Below are 22,573 nucleotides of genomic sequence, written 5' to 3'. Positions count from 1 at the left end.
GAGCTAACTTCTACGAAGTGCCACTTTCAGTTTTTTACCCGGTTTTTCTAACAGCCTCCAGCAGCTGACTATCGCCTCCAGCAACGTCCCTTTGTTACCAGCGGATTCATGAACGCGTCGGCTTCCGCCTGCCGCCCGTAGAGAAGCTCGAACCCCGCCCGCCCCGCGGTACCAGCCGAGCTGTCCGGGGGGCGGTGCCTCCCGTGCTCCCGCCCGTTCCGCCCCGTGCCGCCGCCGGGCCCAGCTTGGAGGCGCCAGGCGGGCCGGGAAAATGACCCAGGCGGAGAAAGGCGAGACGGAGAACGGCAAGGACAAGGAGCGCGAGCGAGAGCAGCGCGGCGGCAAGCGGCCCATCGTCCCCGCCGCCGTGCCCGAGTCCCTGCAGGAGGTGAGGCCGCGCCGCCCCTTTTAAAGGCCCGGCGGGGGACGGGAGGGCAGCGCCGCGGGGCGGGCGCCCACCGCTCGCGTTTTGTGCTTGCAGCAAATCCAGAGCAACTTCATCGTGGTGATCCACCCCGGCTCCACGACCCTACGACTCGGGAGGGCCACGGACACGCTGCCCGTGGGCATCCCTCACGTCATCGCTCGGCGGCACAAGCAGCAGGGCCAGGCGGCGTACCGGGACAGCTGGCTGCTGCGGGACGGCCTCAATGTAAGCTGCACCGCGGCGCCCCGGCCGGCCGAGCGCTGTTCGGGTTGCGGCTTTAGATAGCTTGGCACGGAGCCGCTGGGACCTCCGATGCACAAACCTTCCCTCCGTCCCGCGGTCTAGTAACCTCAGCAATGAGTTCGCAGTCTAATTTAATTCAGTATTACCAGTTTTCAGGCTGCGCGGCAAGTGTTTATGATATGTGCTATTTCTGTTGCTTAGAAACCTGAAAGTACAGAGCAGAGACAAAATGGCCTAAAAATGGTGGACCAAGCAATATGGTCCAAAAAGATGTCAAATGGTGCCAGACGTATCCCAGTGTCACCTGACCAGGTAACTCCTCTTAAAATTGTAATAGTTTGTGTTCTCATGTGGTATAATGCTATGCTTTAACGCATAAGAAAAAATATTCTGTATAAAGTATATATGAATAGTGTTATTGTGTCCCTTACCTCCAAAGATCTAAGAAGATGAAGGTTTAAAATGGATTTTCAGCGTGGATTGCTGGGGGTTGTCTGTTTGTTTGTTGCTTCCATGCACAAAAAGTGCCTGGTAAAAACAGTGTTTGATTTGATTACATCTCAGGCCAGGTCATACAACAGACAGATGCGGCCAGCTATTTTAGATCACAGCTCTGGGGCCAAGTGGACAAACACCTCTAATCATCCTGAGTTTTTGGTAGGAGAGGAGGTAAGATTTATTTCCTACCTGAAATGAGGCTTATTGTTATCCTTTAATATAACTGTATTGAAGAGCAATTTGAACTCAATTTAGACTAAGTTTAATCAAACAGAACTTGAGCAGCTCTACTTGGGACTAAGTGAATGTTATCATTCAAGAAGACCAGACAGTTTTCCTCACTTGCCTAGCTAGAAATATATATCTATTTCACAGAATCACAGAATGGCCTGGGTTGGAAGGGATCTCAAGAATTGTGAATCTCCAACCCCCACTGCCACAGGCAGGGCCACCAACGTCCACATTTAGTACTAGAACAGGTATTTTAAACAGCAGGGAAAACTGTATTTCTTTCAAAGATTCATGCAGTGTAATTTTCAAGGGTAAGTTAAAAGATATGTCTGAATATTCTTAAGTCTTTATTCTAATAGTAGAAGCAGTGGGGTAGATTCACTGTTGCTGTAAGTGGCCATTACTGCAGGTGAGAACTTTACCTACGTGGTATAAATCAGATGCATGGAAGGAAACTGAGAAAAAAGGATCAGTGCATGGAATTACTGTTGACTAATTAGGTATTCATGAGTTTTCAAGAGTTTTTACATTAATTTAGCTATTAGTGAGATAACAAAAAAAAAAGACACTTTTATGTACTTAATGATCTAGAAGGTCCTTTCCTATCTAAGTGTTTACATCTTCTATATCCACGGATTTGAAAATTCAAATAATTTAAACCATGTACAGAATGTTTTAAGACAATACAGCCCTGCTAAAAAGAAAGACACCATATTGCCATCCCATTGCTCTCACTGCTGCTGTACAGGAAGTTCTGTCAGTTTCTGAAATATTTTTCTATTATTTATTATAAATATTGGGAGGGAAATAACTTCATTTCTTATTTTCAGGCATTGTATGTTAATCCATTAGATTCTTATAATATACATTGGCCAATTAGAAGAGGGCAGCTGAATCTACACCCAGGACCTGGCGGCTCCCTCACTGCAGTATTAGCAGATCTTGAAGTTATATGGTCACATGCAATACAAAAGTACCTGGAAATACCACTGAAAGATCTAAAGGTGAGCTATGAACAAGTTTATGAGGGCTGTATCCTATTCTGTAAATGCTGTCATTAACAAAAAGCACCCTGCTTGTACTGGTAGGCTCTTAATGGTGTTTGTCTTAACAAATAAATTTTAGCAGTGGTATATGTGGTTCCTAGGACTTCATTAATGACCTGTCTGCTGTTAACTTGCTACTCACTGAATAATTTTTGAAATTATTAAAAATAATGTTGCTTCTTGTAGCATCTTGCATGTGATCCCTTCTTTCTTCGAAACAGGTATTCAATCATGTAAAGAGACAGTTTATTTGAGAGCTGACTTTAATTTTTCATTCTTACCTTCAGTACTACAGGTGCATTTTACTAATTCCAGACATCTACAATAAACAACATGTGAAAGAGCTAGTGAATATGATCCTAATGAAGATGGGCTTCTCAGGTAAAACCATATGTAAGCAAGCATTGAGTGATTAATAGCATAAAGACGTTGGTGGTTTTTTGTTGTTGGTGGTGGTTTTGTTTGGTTTTTTTTTTTTTTGCTTTAAGGAACATTTTTACAGGCTGGTTTCAGCTTGACTGAGCCTCTCAGCTTTCATCTTTTGATGTTCACGTAACTGTTTCCTCTTTTAGAGGGGAGAAATGGTTGGCTAGCATTGAAACAATTTTGTTATTTTATTTTTTCGGCTGGAAGGAGACAGAAATATCTACTATTTCTGAACTTTAAGTATGGGCTTGTGATATAAATATGAATGTACTCTGTTAACAAAGATAAGAGTGAATTGAAAGGAAAACAGGGTGAAATTGGACCTTGTTTTGTAACTATTTAAAGATCCTGTTTAAAATACTAATTGTAGTGATACGTGATTAAAAACTAGGAAGAAAAAAAATAGGAAAATGCTTCACATGCATCTGGAAACAAAGAGCTTGAATACAAGCTACAAAAATAAACTGGCAACAGTATCCTAACTCTTACAAGATAGGAATGCACAAATGTAGGCTTCCATTTTTCTAGTAGCTTTTCTCAGAACTCCAAGGGCCTATACAACCCATCTTAATTTAATACAGAGCATTCCAGTGTGTCGAAGCTATTAGCAGGTTTTAAAAGACATTATGATGTCATTTGAGCATCAGAAACACAGCTCTGGAGCTTGGTATAAATTGAATATAAACTTTTTTCTTCATGTTGCTAGGAATTGTGGTGCACCAGGAGTCTGTCTGTGCTACATTTGGAAGTGGTTTAGGCAGTGCGTGTATAGTAGACGTGGGAGATCAGAAGACAAGTGTTTGCTGTGTGGAAGATGGAGTTTCCCATCGCAACACCAGGTATCTCTTCATGTGCAGAATTATTACAAGCATGTACCTAATTACTTACCAAAGACTTGACTTTAAAAAAAGTAAAAATACTTCTACATCTACAGGGTTGGGGATTTTGTTTTTATTATGAGCTCTTCAACAGGATCATTATGTTACAATATGAGCCTTAAAGAAATGACATGTCTAAAAGAAGAAAGCAGTGGAACTGATACTGTGCTGTACAGACTGTTTGGAAGTCACGATCACAGTGCATCTAAAACATTGTTTGTATTCCTATGTATACCACAGTAGTAGGTATAGCAGTTTAGAAAATAGTAATCTTTTTTTTTTATGCTTTAGGCTCTGCCTTGCATATGGAGGATCTGATGTGTCAAGGTGTTTTTACTGGCTTATGCAACGAGCAGGGTTTCCGTACAGAGACTGTCAGTTAACTAATAAGTTGGATTGCCTTCTGCTTCAGCACCTAAAAGAGACATTTTGTCACCTAGACCAGGTGAGAAGCAAAGTGATGTATTCTCCTATTTACCTCTATAGAATGCTGCTTTGGGGAAGCTTTATGGGAACCTACAATTGCTTGCAAATTAAAAAGTGTATAAAATAATCAGAACATGGGGAACAGTTCAGAAGATGCAGGATTTATTCCTTGAAACGTTGTGTTTGCACAACATGTGTATTTTATTTTTAATATAGAATAATTAACTAATAGTCCTAAATAATGTATTTTTAATTATTAGGTACAGGAGAGCTGTAGGAAACAGGTTTAATGGGCATAGAAAACCAAATGCTTCATTCAGTAGAATGCTGGCAGGACTGGAGAAGCTTTAGAGTTGAAGTATTTGAAACTTATTTTGTTGATCTTCTAGCTGAAAGGGATCCCAGCTCTTAGAAAGGACATTTATTTGTTCATATTACTCAAAGAAGCTGATAGCACTTGCATACTTGCTATTTTTCAGCTTGTTTTGCAAGCTCTGCCGCAGGGTCTTGTCTTCTGCACAAACTCTCATTATAGAGGCTTAAACAGGTAGAAAGCTGTTTTGGCAAATCTTGCTAGAATAAAAAGATTTTTAAAGGAGTTGAAGAATAGATAAGTGAAATTCCGAGGCTGAAGAGTTTTGTTACTTTTTGTTATTGTCCAGTTTAAGTTATGCAGAATTTAAGTTACACATACTGATAGAGGTATGTAAAAATATTTATTTTTAATACTTTTTTTTTTTTTGACTGCAGGATATTTCTGGGTTGCAAGATCACGAGTTCCAAATTCGGCATCCAGATTCTCCAGCTCTATTATACCAGTTCCGATTAGGGGATGAAAAGTTACAGGTGATGTTCATTAAATGAACAAGTAGTACATTGTAATATGCTTGGTGATGGCATTAAAATGAACTGCATTGTGCATGATTGTATCTAATGAGGCAGAAGGAGATGCACAACACTTCTAATAACTTTTGATTGTCACTTCAATTGAATGTTTCAATGCTTATCCCTCAACTGCAAGGAATTGTGCAAGTTTTTCATTTTGTAACAACATTTAAGTTCATTGTACATGACACATTGCTAGAATCTGTGAAGTCTGTGTACAAGCATATAAGTTTTAAAACATATGTAAAACTTTTACGAATCTGTTGGAAAAAAAAGACATTTTGAATTGCAAAAAAACTAAGATAGAACAAGGTTTTTCTTCTCTATAATAAATTCCAATTAGTAAAAATACACATAATAAAATGCCAAATCTCTCAATTTTTTCAGGCTCCAATGGCTCTGTTTTATCCAGCAACTTTTGGAATTGTTGGACAAAAGATGACAATTTTGCAACACCGATCACAAGGGGACCCTGAGGATCCTCATGATGAGCATTATCTGCTAGCCACACAAAGTAAGCAGGAGCAGGTGTGTGAATGCTTGTTTGTTTTTCTTTCCCCCACAAAGTATTATTTCATTCAGGAATAAAATAAGGACTCATTACCTCATCTCAGAGACTGAAATTCATTATCTGGGTCAACAGCATAAAAGAACTCTAAGGAATTATAGGTATCTAGAAAAGATCTTAATCTAAACTGTGTATTTTCAGTCTGAAGGATCTTCATGTTAATGGCATTGATACATCTGATGTATTGGTACATCTGAAAGTAAAACCCTCTCTTTGAAAGTGAGAATCAAAATAAAACTGATACGAAGTAGTAATGTAACCTTTAGCCTTTCTGTGCAGAAAGGTAAAGAGGTGATGTTTAGCCATTGTATTGTTCTGTAATCTGCTTTTTCTATTTTTCATAAATTGACTGTTAAACTATTTCCTTATTTTTAAGTCTTCAAAAGCTACAGCTGATAGAAAATCCATGTCAAAGCCTGGTACCTTTGAGGGAGAAATGAAAGGCCAAGTTACGGATATTTCAGAGAGGATGTACCCCCAAGAAGTTGAACTGGGATCCTCCCAAAGTGACTGTATGATACCTGGAAATGATTCAGAGGAACCTTTAACTGCACACGCGTCCAGAAAAACAGTTGTTTCTCAATTTGAAGGCAAAGCTTTAGGCCTTGACAAAGCCATTCTTCATAGTATTGATTGCTGTGGTAAGGATTACGTTATTATGATTCTGAGAAATATGCTTGTCAGTGCGGATTTATGTTAACTACTATATTCTAGGAAAGTAACACGTATATCCCTTAATTTTACCAGCTCTAGAGGTACCTGCACTATTCCTTTTTACAACTTATTTTTAGATTTCTTGAGCTTGTTTTTGAAGCTCCAAGAAGCAGGAAAGTTTTCAAAGTAAGCAGTTCTCAGTTTCTATTTGATTTGACTTGCACTAAGTTCTTTATAATAGAATCACTAACTACTAAAAATATATATTTCTATATGCATCCATTCATTCCAGCCTCTGATGATACAAAAAAGAAGATGTACAGCTCCATCTTAGTGGTGGGAGGAGGCCTTATGTTTCATAAAGCTCAAGAGTTCCTTCAACACCGAATTCTCAACAAAATGCCCCCTTCTTTTAGAAGAGTAGTTGAGAACGTTGAAGTCATCACAAGACCTAAGGTATACCATTAACTGATAGCTAAATGGTTAATCAACCACAGTCGAGTTCTTCAGAAGATTATATAAAATATATTCTCTCAAAACCACAGATTAGTTGTATTTCTACATAAGAAGATTTCTACATATGAGATTTAGGTAATTAGAGGTAAAGCAAGACCATTACTGATATTGATCATGAATGTAAAGGCCATATTTCCAAAGTGTCTGTGTGGGTCCCTGAAGTTAACGCAATTCCTTGCTGAAAAAACAGTTTTTTTGTTTTGGTTTGATTTTTGATTAGCAATGTAAAATAAAGTATGACATAAGTAAGCAATTTTAATTTGGTTTTAATCTCTAAAAATCCAAGTGTGCATATTTTTCAGAGCCTTCAGCCTGCTTGCTGAGGGCAAGATTTTCATGGGCATGCCTAAAAGTCATATGTAAATCAAATTAAAAAAATTGACTTCCTCAAAAACCCTAGATAGTTTTTCCATGTTTTTACCTCTTTATCATGAAAAAGTTTCTCTTACATAATTTTCAAAGTTTTTTCTCTTGCTCTCACCCCCAAGATTCCAAGATGAATAACGTTGGAATAAATAGAATGCAAGGTTTGAGAATCAGACTCGTACTGTGTATAATCCTGTTTTTGGATTTAGGATATGGATCCCCGCTTAATTGCATGGAAAGGAGGTGCTGTGTTGGCCTGTCTTGACACAACTCAGGAGCTGTGGATATATCAGCGAGAATGGCAGCGTTTTGGTGTCAGAATGTTACGAGAGCGAGCTGCATTTGTGTGGTAAATGATGTGTTTACACAGTTAATTAAAAATTCAGTTCCCTCAAATGCCACTGTTTGTGTTTTTTTTGGTTTGTTTTTCCAAGGCACTGGAAAAAAAATCTACTGATCTTCTGCTGATATTCAATTTAATAAAATTAAATTGAACTGAGATTTTTCCAGTAGCAGTGCAAAAATCTTATAGAGTCCATATTACTTCAGTATTGCTATACTCGATTCTATTTTCAGTTGTATGCATTGAATTGTGTACCTCCATCTCCAGATTCTCTATATCACATAGGAGATACATATGTATATACCCACATTAAAGTTACACGGTGTGGGAATATGAGGTATCAAATGCTGAAATGGTAGATATTAAGCCAAGACTGGGAAGACTGCAACCTGTGGGATTAATGTCTTATTACAATTCCTGTGCTACTGTTACCAGAAGATGGAATTGTTGTACAAGCCATTATTGTGGAAACCACAGAAGGGAGAACCTAAACTTCAGTTGCTATTGTAGTTGCTATAGTAAATTCAGTGGAGAAACATCATTTTCAACTTAAGTATTTTTTTCTTGCTTGTTCTTATCATTAAAAAATTATTAGCTTTTCATTATCCTTGGTATTTACCTTGTCCCTATTCAAAAGTAATAATATAAAATGTGTGTCCCCAATTCCGCCCCCTCACCTTCCTTCCCTCAGCCCCATCTTTCAACCTGGCCTTGCACAGAAGGACAAATAAGCCTGATTAGCAGACAGCTGGTTCAGCAGCTGAAAAACAATTGAGCATGCACCTAAAAAGCAATTTATGACTATGAGTCAATCTTACTCCGTAAATGGTGAGCAGCCCAAGAGCCCCTTTGAGCTCTCCTGCACAGCAGCTGGCTGCATGACAGGATCTCTCCCTTGAGCAGGAGCACCTCTTGAGGTTACAGCTGCACAGAGATATGTCCCTTACACTCTGATGTCAAGCTCCCTTGCCAATACAGATCCTCAGTAAGTGACTAATTGTTTTAGGTTTTGTTAGCTTCACTAAGATTCAATCTTAAATTGACTGTGCATGTAATCCCTTAGGTATAAACCACTGACAAAACCTGGGACTAGGAGTGCCACATCTAGGCTCCTTACCTTCATGGTTCAAGGAGATTAGAAAGCAAGGGTCCACTCAACCTCATGGCTCAATAGGAAGGCCTCCTGTATGTTTATGTTTATCTCTACCCTCTGCATAGTAAATAATGGAGTGTATCCAGCCACCTTGAATCTTAAGTCACTGTTAAAGCACTACATTGTATTACGTTATACCATGTCAATAAATATATTCTAGCTTCTCTTTTATGAGGGCAGCATAGTGTTTTTGTCCCACCCACGACAACCCAGAAGAACTAGATTTCTTCTACATAGCACCAACAGCCATAGAGGCTTTTTCTCCTTGTAAATAATCCTTTGTTACAGAAGTTCTATTTCTTGTTTTATCTTCTGTAACAAAGGCTCCCATCACCCTCAAACCAAGCTTCAAATACGTACTTGCAGCTATAAAGTATATTCATACTATTAAAACGCTTAATATAACATAAAACATCAATTAATATAGTAGTTACAGGAATACTGAAGTTCAAAAGAAGTGAGAATTCTTCCCTCTGTAACAATGTCAGCAACCACAGTAATAATGCATACAACCACAAGTAGAGCAGAAAGGAGAAAACAAAAATATTCCAACTGAATTGACTGAGGATTTCTGGGGAAAAAGAAAAAACAACAATTGCTTTGAACCAAGTCTTGCATAGGTGAAAAAGCTGTCTCCAGTAAATTAAGAAGAGAGCGTTTCTATATGTCTGCATCTGGAAGAGAAATTTCTATAAAAGGTAATGCAAAAGAATTAATAATCACTGATTAATCTCATGCTGACCAAATAAATTGTTTAAAAACTGTACTAAAAACAAAGAATATCATCTATACAAGTGAAATAACGTAACAGTGGAGTACAGCACTGCTGAGAATAACCAGAGTTCTTACACTGTCTCCAGAGTTTGCTGGTCATCTCTGTTGATTTTATATCAGTATTGTTTCCATGTTTTTTCAAGCACTTCATACTTTTGACACTCATAAGGCAGCATTAAATATTCAAGCCCAAGAGTAATTATTGTAGAATTCACTTCTGTCTCTTTTTTTTATAAACAGGTACATTTGGATTCCACAAACTTCCCAAGCGGTGCCCTAATGTGTTTAATAACTAACTGATTAAATGGATTTCTGGTCTGGCTGTGGCAGGCACCGTACACCCTGCAGATGGCAGCTTACGACCTAGCAGTGTCTGCACTTCGGAAGGGAGCAAGTCAGAAGCATTGGTTAGAAAGAGACACTGGTGTTGTATGAGGTCAGGTACTGATGTCTGCAAAGTTAGGGGACAAAAATACCAGAAAGTTCCAATAGGTTTAGAAACAGTAGTACTTAATGGCACACCTGCGTGCCCAAACGTACGAGGATTTAGTCTATTAAAAGTACTTTTTGCCAGTAGCTAAACTAAATTCACTACCTCGCAGAAACCAAGGAAACTTCAACAACACAAATTCACGGATTAAAAGATGACTGCAGGATTCCCACCTTAAGGCCACGGAACATAGGGAAAGGCTGATAAGCGGCGATTCTGCTGGCTGTGCGGGCACAGGCGGCTCGGTGACACTTTGAAGTGCGATTCCGCTGCCCTCCAAACGCCCGCCGTACGCCTCGCTCCTACCCGTGTCACTACAACCTGCGAGGGCGCGGGAGGCGGACTTCGCCCCGCAGCCGCTCGAAGTGTTTCGAAACAGCCCAGAGTTCCCCCGACGGACTTCTTCTACGAAGAGCCGCAAGTTCCAGCGGACAGCCGCAGACCGCCTCCCACACAGGCCGCTCCCCCTGCCGCTGGGTCGGGGCCGCGTGACGGGATCCGGCTCCGAGTTTCACGGCGCCCGGCCCGCCTCCGCCTCAGGAACAGCGTGAGTGGGGCCGAGAGGCACCGAGCCTCGGGAAGACACGACACAAGGGCCGGGAAAGGGAGACAGAGGGAACGGGGCGGCGGCGGGGGTGGGAATGAGGCCTCGGTGGCGGACCCCCACACAGGCGGCTCTGTGGTAAACACGGCCCCGAGGTGCCACGTCCCGCCGCCAGCCTTCACTGCGAGGCTGGGAAGGAGCTCTGCCGGGTTGCGCGTGCCCTCAGGACGTGGCCGTGCCGACCCCGGGCACGAGGAGAAGTTCGTGCGTGCAGCAAGGCGAGCTGCAACGGCCCGAGCGCTCCCAGCTGCGGGAACTTCGCGCAGCGCTTTACCTCGGGGGTTCGTTGCTTCTGCACCTTCACACGCAGGGTGATGGCCAGGAAAGGCCTCGCTGCTCCCAGGCTCCGGGCGCGTGCTGCTGGGCATCTCCAGCCGAGGGATATTTGCCTCCACCGGAGGAAATGCGGTCATTTCGGCCCTGGTAAAACAGAAGCGGGAATGGAATATCAGCCAGTGGGAGTTTCCTTGTGCCTTCAATGTGTCTGCAGGAGCTGGCGTTCAGGCAGGAGACCCACGTGCAGATGAGTGCGTGGGTCACATAAGAGCTGTGCATTAATACTAATGTACATATCCAGCTAAGTATGTTGGATTTACATTGAAACAAAACAGCTTGAGATTTGACCTCTGCACCTTCAAGCTTTAAAGCACAGAAAATAGTGTATCACCTGCACACTGATTCTCAGAGTCACTTAAATACTGTTGACCAACCTCTTCCTACACACTCCTCAAGAGTCTCATCTTCCATGGTACTCAACTACACCCATTCCATTTTAATAAGTTCATTAACAGAAAAGAAATGACTTAAAGGAAAGCATGAATTAACATGTAAGTATAGATGTGATGAATTTATGTGATGGAGTAGATTCAAACCACCACTTTAGTACCATCAAAAGAACATTCATTTTTGCTTTCTTGGCTGGTAATTCAGCCTCCTAGCTGATATGGCTATCGTAACTGTTTGGTACTTATCTTTGTTCAGCTTTATTTCCAATTTTATCAGAGAATGGGAAATCTCTGATTCATTAATAGTAACAATGCTCAGAGATATGCAGTTTTTCTAGATAAGCCACCCCATCCACCTACAGCCACTTTATTACGGTCCATTTTCCAATATACCCTGCTCTGCATGCAAGGTACATAGTCTCTTCCCTTTGTTGTGGACTGAGAGTCCTGTAAATCTAAAATTCTAGGAGTTAGGTCCCAGACACATTTCAACTAGCTTTGCCAACTTTCTTGCAAAAACAACAAGTTGATTTAATCATTAAACAACCTATGCAGTTTCTTTTCCTTTTTTCCTCCCTCTCTCCTTTTTCAAAAGCTGCAGGAAAAAATAAATTAAAAGAGAGATAGTCACTTCTTGATCATCCTGTAGAAAAATCTCTTTTTACACATAACCCCAAATACTGAACTGATGTGTTCAATGAGGAGCCCCAATCACTTAACTTAAGAGTTCTTCCCACTTTTAGCTACCTAATGTATGATCAAATATACTGTGCTCACATTGTAGCAATAAAGTTTTCCTGCTGAGGTTCTCCTGCTCTTTATTCCCATAGGAATGCTGTCCATAAGCTCTTTCAACAATATTTACCTGTAAAATAGATACAATTTTTTCAAGTGAGTTCAAATTCTCAAGCTCTGGTGCAATAAATGAATATATTTTATGTTGCTTTATGCATTTCTGCAGGGCTCTTTGCCAACTGATAAGGAACCTCTTATTACGAGCACAGAAGGATCATGATGTGAAAGAACACAGACAAAGTCTTCCAGTAATATCCAGTAAGGCCTAAAAGACACTTTTGTTGGTGGTGACTACAGAGCATTTCATTAAAATTGAGCTGTTTAAATCTTCCTATTTATATGTTTGTTGATGTTATTCTGTTCAAAGAGAACTCCTGCAAATTTCCCCAAGACAGTAAAAGAATTTAAACAACAATAAAACTGTATATGCGCGTAGAGCTGAACAGATTACTAGAGAGCAAAGTATCATCGTGTTCTAGTTTCAGAAAGCAATGACCCTTTCAATATAAGCTTGAATTGCTCTGTGAGTTTCAATGTATGCACATGTAAGAGCCTCTCAACTAGTTAGCTTTATAAAGGGTCTACACTTCAGTACTAGCATCCTAGAGTAAGGCAAGACAGAAACAGTACTGTAACATCAGTGTTGCTTTTGGAATGTCATTTTAGTTAACATCTTCAGAAGCTCAACAGCTGCTGCTTGTGCTGTAGCAAACCATAGAACTACAGTCTCTAGGCTCTACCTTCAGGCCTGTGACACAGAGTAACTCCAGCTGAATGTGATTCCAGGGATTCTGCACATTTTACTCTTTTTATCACCAACAACTAAGTAGGTCATGGCTGGTAGCCAGCAGTCTGGTTAGGAGGCACAATAATATATAATGGCATTATAGATTTTATGCCAAAATCAATAGGCTAATATTTGTTCCAGATCCTGGAAACTCTTCCTGTCTAATTAGTAAGCATCTTTAGGATCAACATCAGAGGAATTCTGCTTCTTCAGGAAAGAAATTCAAAACGTTGTCTCATAATGAATCACCTACACAAAATACAAAGAAAAGAAAGAAAAATACCTTGTTATGTAGGGACAAAGCATCTTTCCCAGATTAGCAGGGCCTAAGCCTGTAGTGTAGTAAAATCCATCTGCTTTTCCTAAAGCAACAAAATCTACAACCTGCCAGTTCTGTGGGTCAATCACATCTTCTTCAAATTGTAACCATCTTCATTATAACCAAATCATAACACATAAAACCTTTCCATCTTTCTCTATCACACCACAAGAAATCACCAAACTCTCTTCCCCTCCAGAAATCCTTTTAATATTCTCCACCTGTAAAAGATGCCCTCCTACCTTCAGCTGGGATCCACTTTGAATTAGCCATGTGAGAATCAGATGTATGAACTGCTAGGCTAAACTGTTATCACACACAGATGTGTGTTCACATTCACATTCTAGAAATTTCAGGATTTGTACAGCCTGTTACAAGCTTTCTTAGTGAAAAAGATTGTGCTTATTCCCATACTTTCCCTGAGGAAAAAAAAATGTTTGATATCATACAGTACAGTGTAAATAAATATGGTTACTTATGGAAGACTTATAATTTGTTAGAGACCGCATCTAATTTTGCCTTGGATCCTGGACCCGTGTGTGGTTTCACAAACTTGAGTGGTCTCTCTCACAAAAACTATGTTGCTGTCTGTAGAATCTCCAGCAAATTCTCAGGAGCCACAGGCTGGGAAAAATTAGTTTTTACAAGCCTAGGATATCTAGCTGTTTTTAGTCATTGTTTGTATGGGAGTAGTGGTTTCAAAGGGAGAAAACAAGAGAAACACATTTCAAACTGGCCGGCAGTAGCAGTACTTACGATGTAAAAATGAGCTATGAAAATCTTGCTTGAGTACACAGTTAAACCTGTGTTGTTTGTAAGGTTGACAGGCTTTTCTGAAGGTAAATAATTGCTATTCCTACCAAGCATCAGGACCTGGTAGTATCACATCATAGTTGTATTCGGAGTTCTCCTGCAGGATCTGGTTTCAATAAGAAGGGAAAAAGCCACAGACATACAAGTGTTGCCTTTACCTACGTTAGGAGACATTCCTCAAAAACTGTAGTTCTGTGTTTCCAGCTGAATCTTTTCCATGGTTATAAATTGGCTATGCAATACTACTGACTCAAATTTTTAGGGGAATTTATGCAATTGTTGTTTTTCTTAAATTCTTGTCCACTAAAGGCAGATAAAGAGAGACTACCAGGTAAGCAGAGGTTACTATCCTTCACAGTTTTGATAAATACTTCAAGCTGTGCTTCAGGTATTTATCTCATGAACCCAAAGGAAAGCAAAGTCGGACTGCTTATAATACCAAGTAGCATCCACTCAACTGGTGCCAGTAGTGCATTAAAAAAGACAGCAAGTTTCAGAGTAAATGTTTGTTGTCTTATTAGCATTTAGTTAAACTTTTGGATGGTGAGAATGAGCAAAGTACAGCATTTGTATCTGAAAATGATAGACATTTTAGAGGTCTTACACTGCACTAATTATTATATTTTAATTTGGACTTTGTTTGTTTGTTTGTTTTTCCTAGGGCAAAACACTGGATATTTTTTTTTAAGTCTGCAAGAGTAGTGTTATTAGTTAAGATGTCCTACTTAATCAATGGAGTTAAACATTGCAGTCCTGTGAATCAGATTCACAAAGTAACAGGAGCTCTGTTTAAAGCGCACCTATTAAGGAACACATGGGGCATCAAGGAGCAACAATTAAAAATCTCACGTGCATTGTCTCAGCTTAGTTCTGAAAAGGCAAACTCTTATAATTATGTCATTGTTGGAGCTGGATCAGCAGGGTGTGTGTTAGCCAACAGGCTGACTGAAGACCCTCACAGTACCGTACTGCTTTTGGAAGCAGGCCCTAAAGACACCCTTTTAGGTAGTAAAAGACTACTGTGGAAGATTCATATGCCTGCTGCATTAACTTATAACCTCTGTGATGAGAAATATAACTGGTATTATCACACAACTTCACAGAAGCATATGGATAACAGAATTATGTACTGGCCCCGAGGAAGAGTGTGGGGTGGTTCCTCTTCTCTCAATGCAATGGTATATATTCGTGGGCACGCAGAAGATTATAATCGATGGAGCAGAGAAGGGGCTATAGGATGGGACTATGATCATTGCTTGCCCTATTTCAAGAAAGCGCAGACACACGAGCTGGGATCAGATCGGTATCGAGGTGGAGAAGGACCTCTTTATGTGTCAAGGGGAAAAACAAACCATCCTCTTCATCAAGCATTCCTGGATGCAACCCAGCAAGCTGGGTATCCCTTCACAGATGATATGAATGGTTATCAACAAGAAGGATTTGGCTGGATGGACATGACTATACACCAAGGTAAATTATAAAGCCTCATTAAGAAATTTGTGTTTCTGAACTACCAGAAGTACTGAAATAATTTTAGAATACAGACACAATCTGCACTGAATGCTTTTTGGTTGTTTGGGTTGATGAATAGCTACCAAACTCTAAATTTCCACTACAAGTTTCACAGCAGCTTGCTGTCAGTCTAGAGTGTATTTCATTTAAAATGTTTTGGCATGCAGATCTTGAGTTAAAGGTAAATTTGGGATAAGAGGTTTTCATAACGTCTTTGGGAAGTTAAAATATCTAGTTAGTATATATCCAATAGTATGCTTTGAACACTACAGAAGAATGCTTTTATTATATAAACCTCCTGGTATTGGTATTGGTAAAAATCTTGAAGAGAACTTAGTAGAACTAAGTTGTAAGATTTTAGAATCTTAATAGAATAAAAGTAAGAAAGTTAAGATTTTAAATTTAAGTTTATATTGCAGGTAAAAGATGGAGCACAGCTAGTGCTTACCTTCACCCAGCTATATCTCGCCCCAATTTATCAGTTACTGAGAAGACGCTTGTAACAAAGATCTTGTTTCAAGGAACAAAATCCATTGGTGTTGAGTATGTGAAAAATGGACAAAGGGAAAAGGTAAAAGATTTATATTTTCCAATATGAAAGATATTATTCATAGCAAAATTTAGAAATAAATAAATAAATAAAACAAAGTAGGTATGTAATACAAGTGATGCTTTACTCTGTAAAATGTTAGCTTCCACTGTATGATTCTTTGTGAGTTGTTTACAGTAGGTGATACTTCAGTTGTATTTATTTAGAGATAAGAGTATTTTCAGAGCTGTTTTTCTGAAATAGCAGTGTTTCATCACACTCCAGTTTACAGAGATAATATAAGTGTAGGTTCCAGCTTGAAACATTACATGATGCTCTTGCATAATATCAAGTCACAGCTTGTCTGCTCATATTGAAAGCTTGATCATTCCTCCTTAAAGAAACTTGTAGCAAGATAGTAATGCATTTAGAATAAGAAAAATGTGAGGGATATGTGTCTAATCTCAGTCAGAATTGTATCTGAGTTGAAGCTCACTTGCATTCAGATCAAGCTTAATAACATTAGAACTTATCTGCTCATTTCATTTCAGGCTTTTGCCAGTAAAGAAGTTATTTTAAGTGGAGGTGCCATAAATTCTCCACAGCTACTTATGTTGTCTGGGATTGGCAATGCAGACGATTTAAAAGAACTGGGGATCCCTGTTGTATGCCACCTTCCTGGTAATCTTACTATTTCTTTCAATCTTATATCTTCCTAAGGATTCAATTCCAAGTCTATTAAATTGAACAAATTCATTAATTTTGGTTGTCTTTATGTCAGGTAATATGGACTGAAATCAACAGCGTTACAAATCAGTGGAAACATACATTGATTTTGGAACTGAGCAGAGGCCCCCTACAGTTTCTCCACCGTTTGATAGTGGAAAATGCCTTTCTGAAAAATGCTGCTAAGTGGCTTTAAACTAAAGCTGCGTACTAATAATTTAGAATTTTGGACAAGGGGTTTTGATCTACAAGAGATTGTATCAATTGTCACTGTCATATGTATTAAAATATGGAAAGAACAACATGAACTTCTTTAATGTGAAAATCTAATCCTAACATGAAAATCTAATACTCAGCAGTCAGATCTGGCAATTTCAGAACAAATGATATGTCTGCCATTCAACTACTATTGTTGTTCTAGTTATGCTATGTTTATTTAAAACCTGATTATGACATGAGCAAAGGGCTGATGATGTGACACGTAGTCTTGGTACTAGTTGTCATTACCCTTGTAAGAGGTTGGGTTAGTTTCCATTTATGCTGTTTTCTGGTAGCAAATTTTGAATATAGTTGTTCTACTTGAAATAACTTTGCTTTCTTTTTCCTTTCTTCTCCTTCCTGCCCCCTTATAAATCTTTTAATCAGGAGTAGGCCGGAACCTTCAAGATCATTTAGAAGTGTACGTCCAGCACAAGTGCACGAAACCTATTACTCTATACAGTGCACAAAAGCCAGTTAACATGGTGAGGATTGGTCTAGAGTGGCTTTGGAAGTACACAGGTATGAAACAAAGTATGCAATTCTACCACTGATTGCTTTAGAAATATTAAAGCTTTTTATCTGTGAATTTTGAAATCTGGGATCCTTGATATAAAATTATTTCATATCTTTTAAACTAACTGGAGTTTGCAAAGGGCCTGAAAGATTACTTTTTTAATAAATCAAAGTATTTTAAAGTAGTTATTAGTTATTATGTTTTAGATATCAAATGATGTTTTTATACAGTGTTATTTGACACACTTGGATCTCCTTTTAAGAAAATAAACTTTTAAATCTTGGTGGCACTGAGAAAAGCTTTGTTAAAAAATAGATGTTGCTTAGATAAAAATGTGCTGTGAACTGAACTATTTTTCCTAATTCTTGTCACAAAAAATTTATTTTGTTGCTCCAGGCAGAATCCTTCAGAGTAACATTTGTTAAAAATGGCACTCTCATTTCATAATAATCCAGCTTTATGTTATAATAACCCAGACTTTAAAAAGAATCTATCAATGTAATCCTTGAAATCATTAAAATAGTTTGGCCAAACTCAAAGCCTTCATCTCTTGCTGAATCATTATGTCAGTAACTGGCCCAAGGTGATGACTTATGCTGTGTATGTGTGGCATTTACCATGGAAGTAATGGGCATGGAGGGATGAATCATGGTTTTAAATGGATCTGAAAATAACATAATATGAGGGACACAGTAGTCTCTTCATCTTTCCCCTTCAGGGTAAGCACTGTGGATGTCTTTGCCTTTTACATGTGACTGATGGGATAGCGATGCTGCTTCTCTTGAAGCATGCAGTGCAATGATATCAGGATGCTGCAGCTGGTTCCCTCCACATCTGGCAGAGTCCCAGTACTGAATCTGCCTCTGCAGTTAAACTGTAGGCAGGGCTTCTGCCAGTTATCCTGTGGTAACTGCAACATCTCACTATCAAATAATTGGAATTTCCAAAGTTATAGAGAATTACATTTACCTAGTGATTAAGAAGCAGGTGAAAGTGATACATACTGTTTCCACTGCAAGCTGTTCCTGAAATGTTTGTATTCTTTGCAATTTTCGCTGTATATATGAATTGTGAGGGCTGCTCTGAAAGTAATGCCTCCTATTTTATGATGTTGGCCCATGATGTTAGAGGCAGATTGGTGGTATGGCAGTTGAACCTTCCCACAAATATTCTGTGGCATTTTGTTGCTGTGTGACAGATGGAGGCAAAGGGGCAGTCTAACAAAATGAAAGAAAGCAAACACATGTAATCGAATTCCTCTATGTGGAAAAAATGGCACTCAGTGGCTTTCACGAATGCTTGCAGAATGTTTACGGAGACTGAACAGTGGATGTTAGCACAGTGAGGTGGTATGTGGTGCATTCAGTGGCAACAACAATGTGAAAGATAAGCCATGTTCTGGATGGCCATGCTCAGTTCCCACCACGAAATAAAGAGCAATTCAACCAGCTCATCTGGACTACAACCAGGGATGTGTGTACAGAGCTGAATATTGATTTCAAAGCATTGAAAACAGTGGTGGCAATACTGGAATGTCGTAAAGTTTGTGCTAGGTGGGGTTCCCATGAATGCTCACACAGGAAAAGAAAGACCACATGCAATTTTGCCAGATCCCATTGAAACAATACATGGCTGAAGGTAAGTTTCCTGGATCACATCAGTACCAGTGTCAAGATGCTGGGTCACCACTATGAGGTGGAGTTCAAACAACAGTTCATGAAGTGGTAACAGGTTGCAGCTCTCAGTGGGTAAAGTTGTGTGCAGTGTATTTTGGATGATATTTATGGATTTCCTGGAACACAGAAAAACCATGTCTGACTGCTAGATTATGATGCTGGATAAGCTGAAGACTTGAACTTCCAGAGTCAGGTCAAAGAGGAAGACAATTTTCTCTTGCAACACAGTAATGCCAAGCCCCACACCAGTTTGATGACAGTGCAGCACTTTACCCATTTTGACTGGACTGTCCTACTACACTATCCATATAACCCAGATTTGGCACCTTCTGACTTCATTCAAGCTGCTGAAAGATGGGCTGCATGGGCAACATTTTCCTAGCAATCGTACAATCATAGCAGTCGTGAAACAATGGGTCATCTTTGCTGGTGCAGATTTTTACAAGCATGGCATGCAGGGTCTTGTTCATCATTGGTGAAAAAAGTATTGCTAATGGTGATGACTACATATTGGGAAGAAAAAAAAAAGTGTTTTGTATCTGAAAATTTGCTCAATCAAGTAGTGTTATTGCTCTCTTTGTATCCATTGTAGTTTCTTGTTGAAATAAATAGGAGACATTACTTTTGGAGCAACCAACATACTATCTATAGTAAAACAAGTTAAAAAGAAATGTGTTTCTTGCTTTTCTGAGGTCTTGTAATGGCATTTTATCGCTCATTTTCACTCCTTAGGTGAGGGAGCCACTGCCCACTTAGAATCTGGTGGGTTTATCCGAAGTCAGCCAGGAGTTCCTCACCCCGACATTCAGTTCCACTTTCTCCCTTCTCAGGTGATTGATCACGGTCGGGTTGCTTCCACGATGGAAGCTTACCAGGTGAGTTTTTAAAGAACCTACTGCAGTAATGTTCTATAGTCCCTATAGGAAGTAGATTGATCTTTTATTGTGGTCATTGTGATTTGGCTTTATGCCGTGAAATACCTTTTGCAGCATAAAGAACTGACTAAACCTCCTACATTGGGAAAAAAGTAAGTGATAATTATTTGATATTGCTACTAAAATTATGCTGCTTTGTTATCTCTGTAAATGTGCTCAATTGCACTATTGAAGTGCCATAGTACTGTTCATTAGGACACTTGTACTGGATGTACAAAACTAAACCAAGGTGTTCTCTGTTCCCCTGCAGTTTAGGCAGAGGTGTAAGCTAGAATATATGAAGCCACTCATTTATTTATTGGCACAAATCCAACCTTCTTTTTAAAATGTCATTCTGATCCAAAAGTCTGTGCTAAGGGTAAGGAACTGTTCCTGAATATACATCATCTTCTTGCTGATCTCTTCAGTGGTTATAGTAATCTGATCTGATTGCATTGGTGTGCTGTGCTACTGCTAAAGTAATTGTACTTTAAATTGGAAATAAACAGCTGTAAGTTGAAAAGACAGGTACATTCTCTCTTTCTTATGGAATATCATATTTAATTTGCAAAGTCTGTCTGAATTGAAAAAGAAATAGCATGTTCTAAATTTGGAAATGTGTCTGGTGGGATTTTGTCATGAGTATAGAATGGGTTTGCAGGTCCATGTAGGACCCATGAGGAGTGCAAGTGTTGGCTGGCTAAAGCTGAAGAGTGCAGATCCAAAGGACCATCCTATCATTGAGCCTAACTACATGTCGGAAGGTAAAAGCAGCTTCTTCACCCTCTGATGACAACTTATTTCCTGCCTGATACAGTAGCAGATTTTCACATCTACCTGAAATCAGTTCAGAAGTGAAGGTTAGTGCACTGTCAGATTTTATCAAAGAGGCCACTGTCCAAAATTCTTTGTACTGGCAGATAAGAAGAATTTCTTGCTGGGAATGCAGTCAGAGACAGTGGGTATAGCAAAATAAAGAGCAACTTTTCATAGCTCACCTATTCCGTTGTGAGAGCATGCAATATATGTAGCTATTTTGCACACTGAGTATACATCTATGAGATTTGTTCAAAATGTTCTACTTTGGCTTTCAGCAATAAGTGAGAGACTTCTCCTATGCCTTTCTCTTCTCTTCTCTTCTCTTCTCTTCTCTTCTCTTCTCTTCTCTTCTCTTCTCTTCTCTTCTCTTCTCTTCTCTTCTCTTCTCTTCTCTTCTCTTCTCTTCTCTTCTCTTCTCTTCTCTTCTCTTCTCTTCTCTTCTCTTCTCTTCTCTTCTCTTCTCTTCTCTTTTTTTTTTTCTTTTTTTCTACTATGGTAGAGCGTACTTAGAGCCATCTTGTTTTCTCTCCTTGCAGAAAGAGATATTTGGGAATTCCGCCAGTGTGTCAAGTTGACCAGAGAGATCTTTGCTCAGAAAGCTTTTGAAAAATTTCGTGGACCTGAAATTCAACCAGGAAACAACGTTCAGTCTGACAAAGAAATAGATGCCTTTATAAGACAGAAGTCTGATAGTGCTTATCATCCTTCTTGCACTTGTAAAATGGGTCAGCCTTCAGATAGCACCGCTGTAGTTGATCCCCAAACAAAAGTAATTGGTGTTGAAAATTTGAGAGTAGTAGATGCCTCAATAATGCCCAGTATAGTCAGTGGGAACTTGAATGCCCCTACTATTATGATAGCAGAGAAAGCTGCAGATATAATTAAGGGGCTCCCATCACTTCAGGAGAAAAACGTTCCTGTATATAAGCCCAAGACCTTGGAGAAACAACGATAAACACTGTTGTCATCCTTTCACATTTTTGCCACTTAGTTTTTCATCTGTGTGTTTGTATCTCAATTGGAAGGGCCAACAAAATAAATACCATAGAAAAATACACATCACAGTAAAGCAGCTATTAATTTGGTCCATTCTGTTATACCAGATTAGATATATATATATTTAAATCAGTTGGTTCAAGCTGTTTATTTTAGTTAGACAGGAAGAGATCAGTGTGTGTTATTTTGAAAGTCTTTATGATATGTCTTATTATTTAAAGGAAGAATTTTAACTGTTTTGAGATTATTACCCAAGATTACAGCTACTCAGTAATTCCCACATTCTGCAAAGTAAATGCAAGCATTGAAGTACTTATAGGCCAAAGTAGTAGTATCAGAATTCACAGAAGAGACACTTAACATGTCCAGAACTTGTCAGATGTGTTTTTTATGGGAAGAATGCATAATTTACAAATCTTTACTAGAAGTTGGACGTTACCATACTTAGCACTCTTAACTTAGAAAAAAAGACATAATATACATTTATCAAAAACTTTTCTTCTAATAAATGCAGAAATAGAACTGATATTTATAAAAGCATATTGGAAAGCTGGATTTTACCCTTGCTTTTTTTTTTTATTATTTTTTTCAAGAAACAATAGAATTCAGTTTGCAATTTAAGCTCATTTAGTTGTGCTGCTTTATCTTGTACCATTGTA

General features: G+C 39.1%; 2 protein-coding genes across 2 annotated transcripts; both read left to right on the top strand.

Annotated features, from left to right (window-relative positions):
* Positions 1–271: 271 nt before the first annotated feature.
* Positions 272–7,517, top strand: ACTR8 (actin related protein 8; the record flags this gene model as incomplete). The annotated part of the gene is made up of 13 exons (XM_079540346.1): positions 272–388; positions 482–652; positions 872–982; positions 1,235–1,339; positions 2,230–2,403; positions 2,733–2,826; positions 3,578–3,710; positions 4,041–4,194; positions 4,926–5,021; positions 5,448–5,588; positions 6,005–6,269; positions 6,575–6,738; positions 7,374–7,517. 13 exons carry the CDS (start codon positions 272–274, stop codon positions 7,515–7,517), a joined length of 1,869 nt encoding a protein of 622 aa, XP_079396472.1.
* A 2,701-nt stretch (positions 7,518–10,218) lies between these two features.
* On the top strand, positions 10,219–21,873 carry CHDH (choline dehydrogenase; the record flags this gene model as incomplete). The annotated part of the gene is made up of 8 exons (XM_079540109.1): positions 10,219–10,471; positions 14,629–15,437; positions 15,899–16,050; positions 16,560–16,689; positions 17,380–17,514; positions 19,918–20,060; positions 20,761–20,863; positions 21,455–21,873. The coding sequence occupies exons 2-8, from the start codon at positions 14,684–14,686 to the stop codon at positions 21,871–21,873; spliced, it is 1,836 nt and encodes a 611-aa protein (XP_079396235.1). The 5' UTR covers positions 10,219–10,471; positions 14,629–14,683.
* Positions 21,874–22,573: the final 700 nt, after the last annotated feature.

Source organism: Tetrao urogallus, assembly GCF_951394365.1.
Source record: "Tetrao urogallus genome assembly, chromosome: 10".
In the NCBI taxonomy this organism is placed as follows: Eukaryota; Metazoa; Chordata; class Aves; order Galliformes; family Phasianidae; genus Tetrao; species Tetrao urogallus.
Note: the sequence above shows the minus strand (reverse complement) of the source record. Positions and strands in the feature narration are given on the sequence as shown.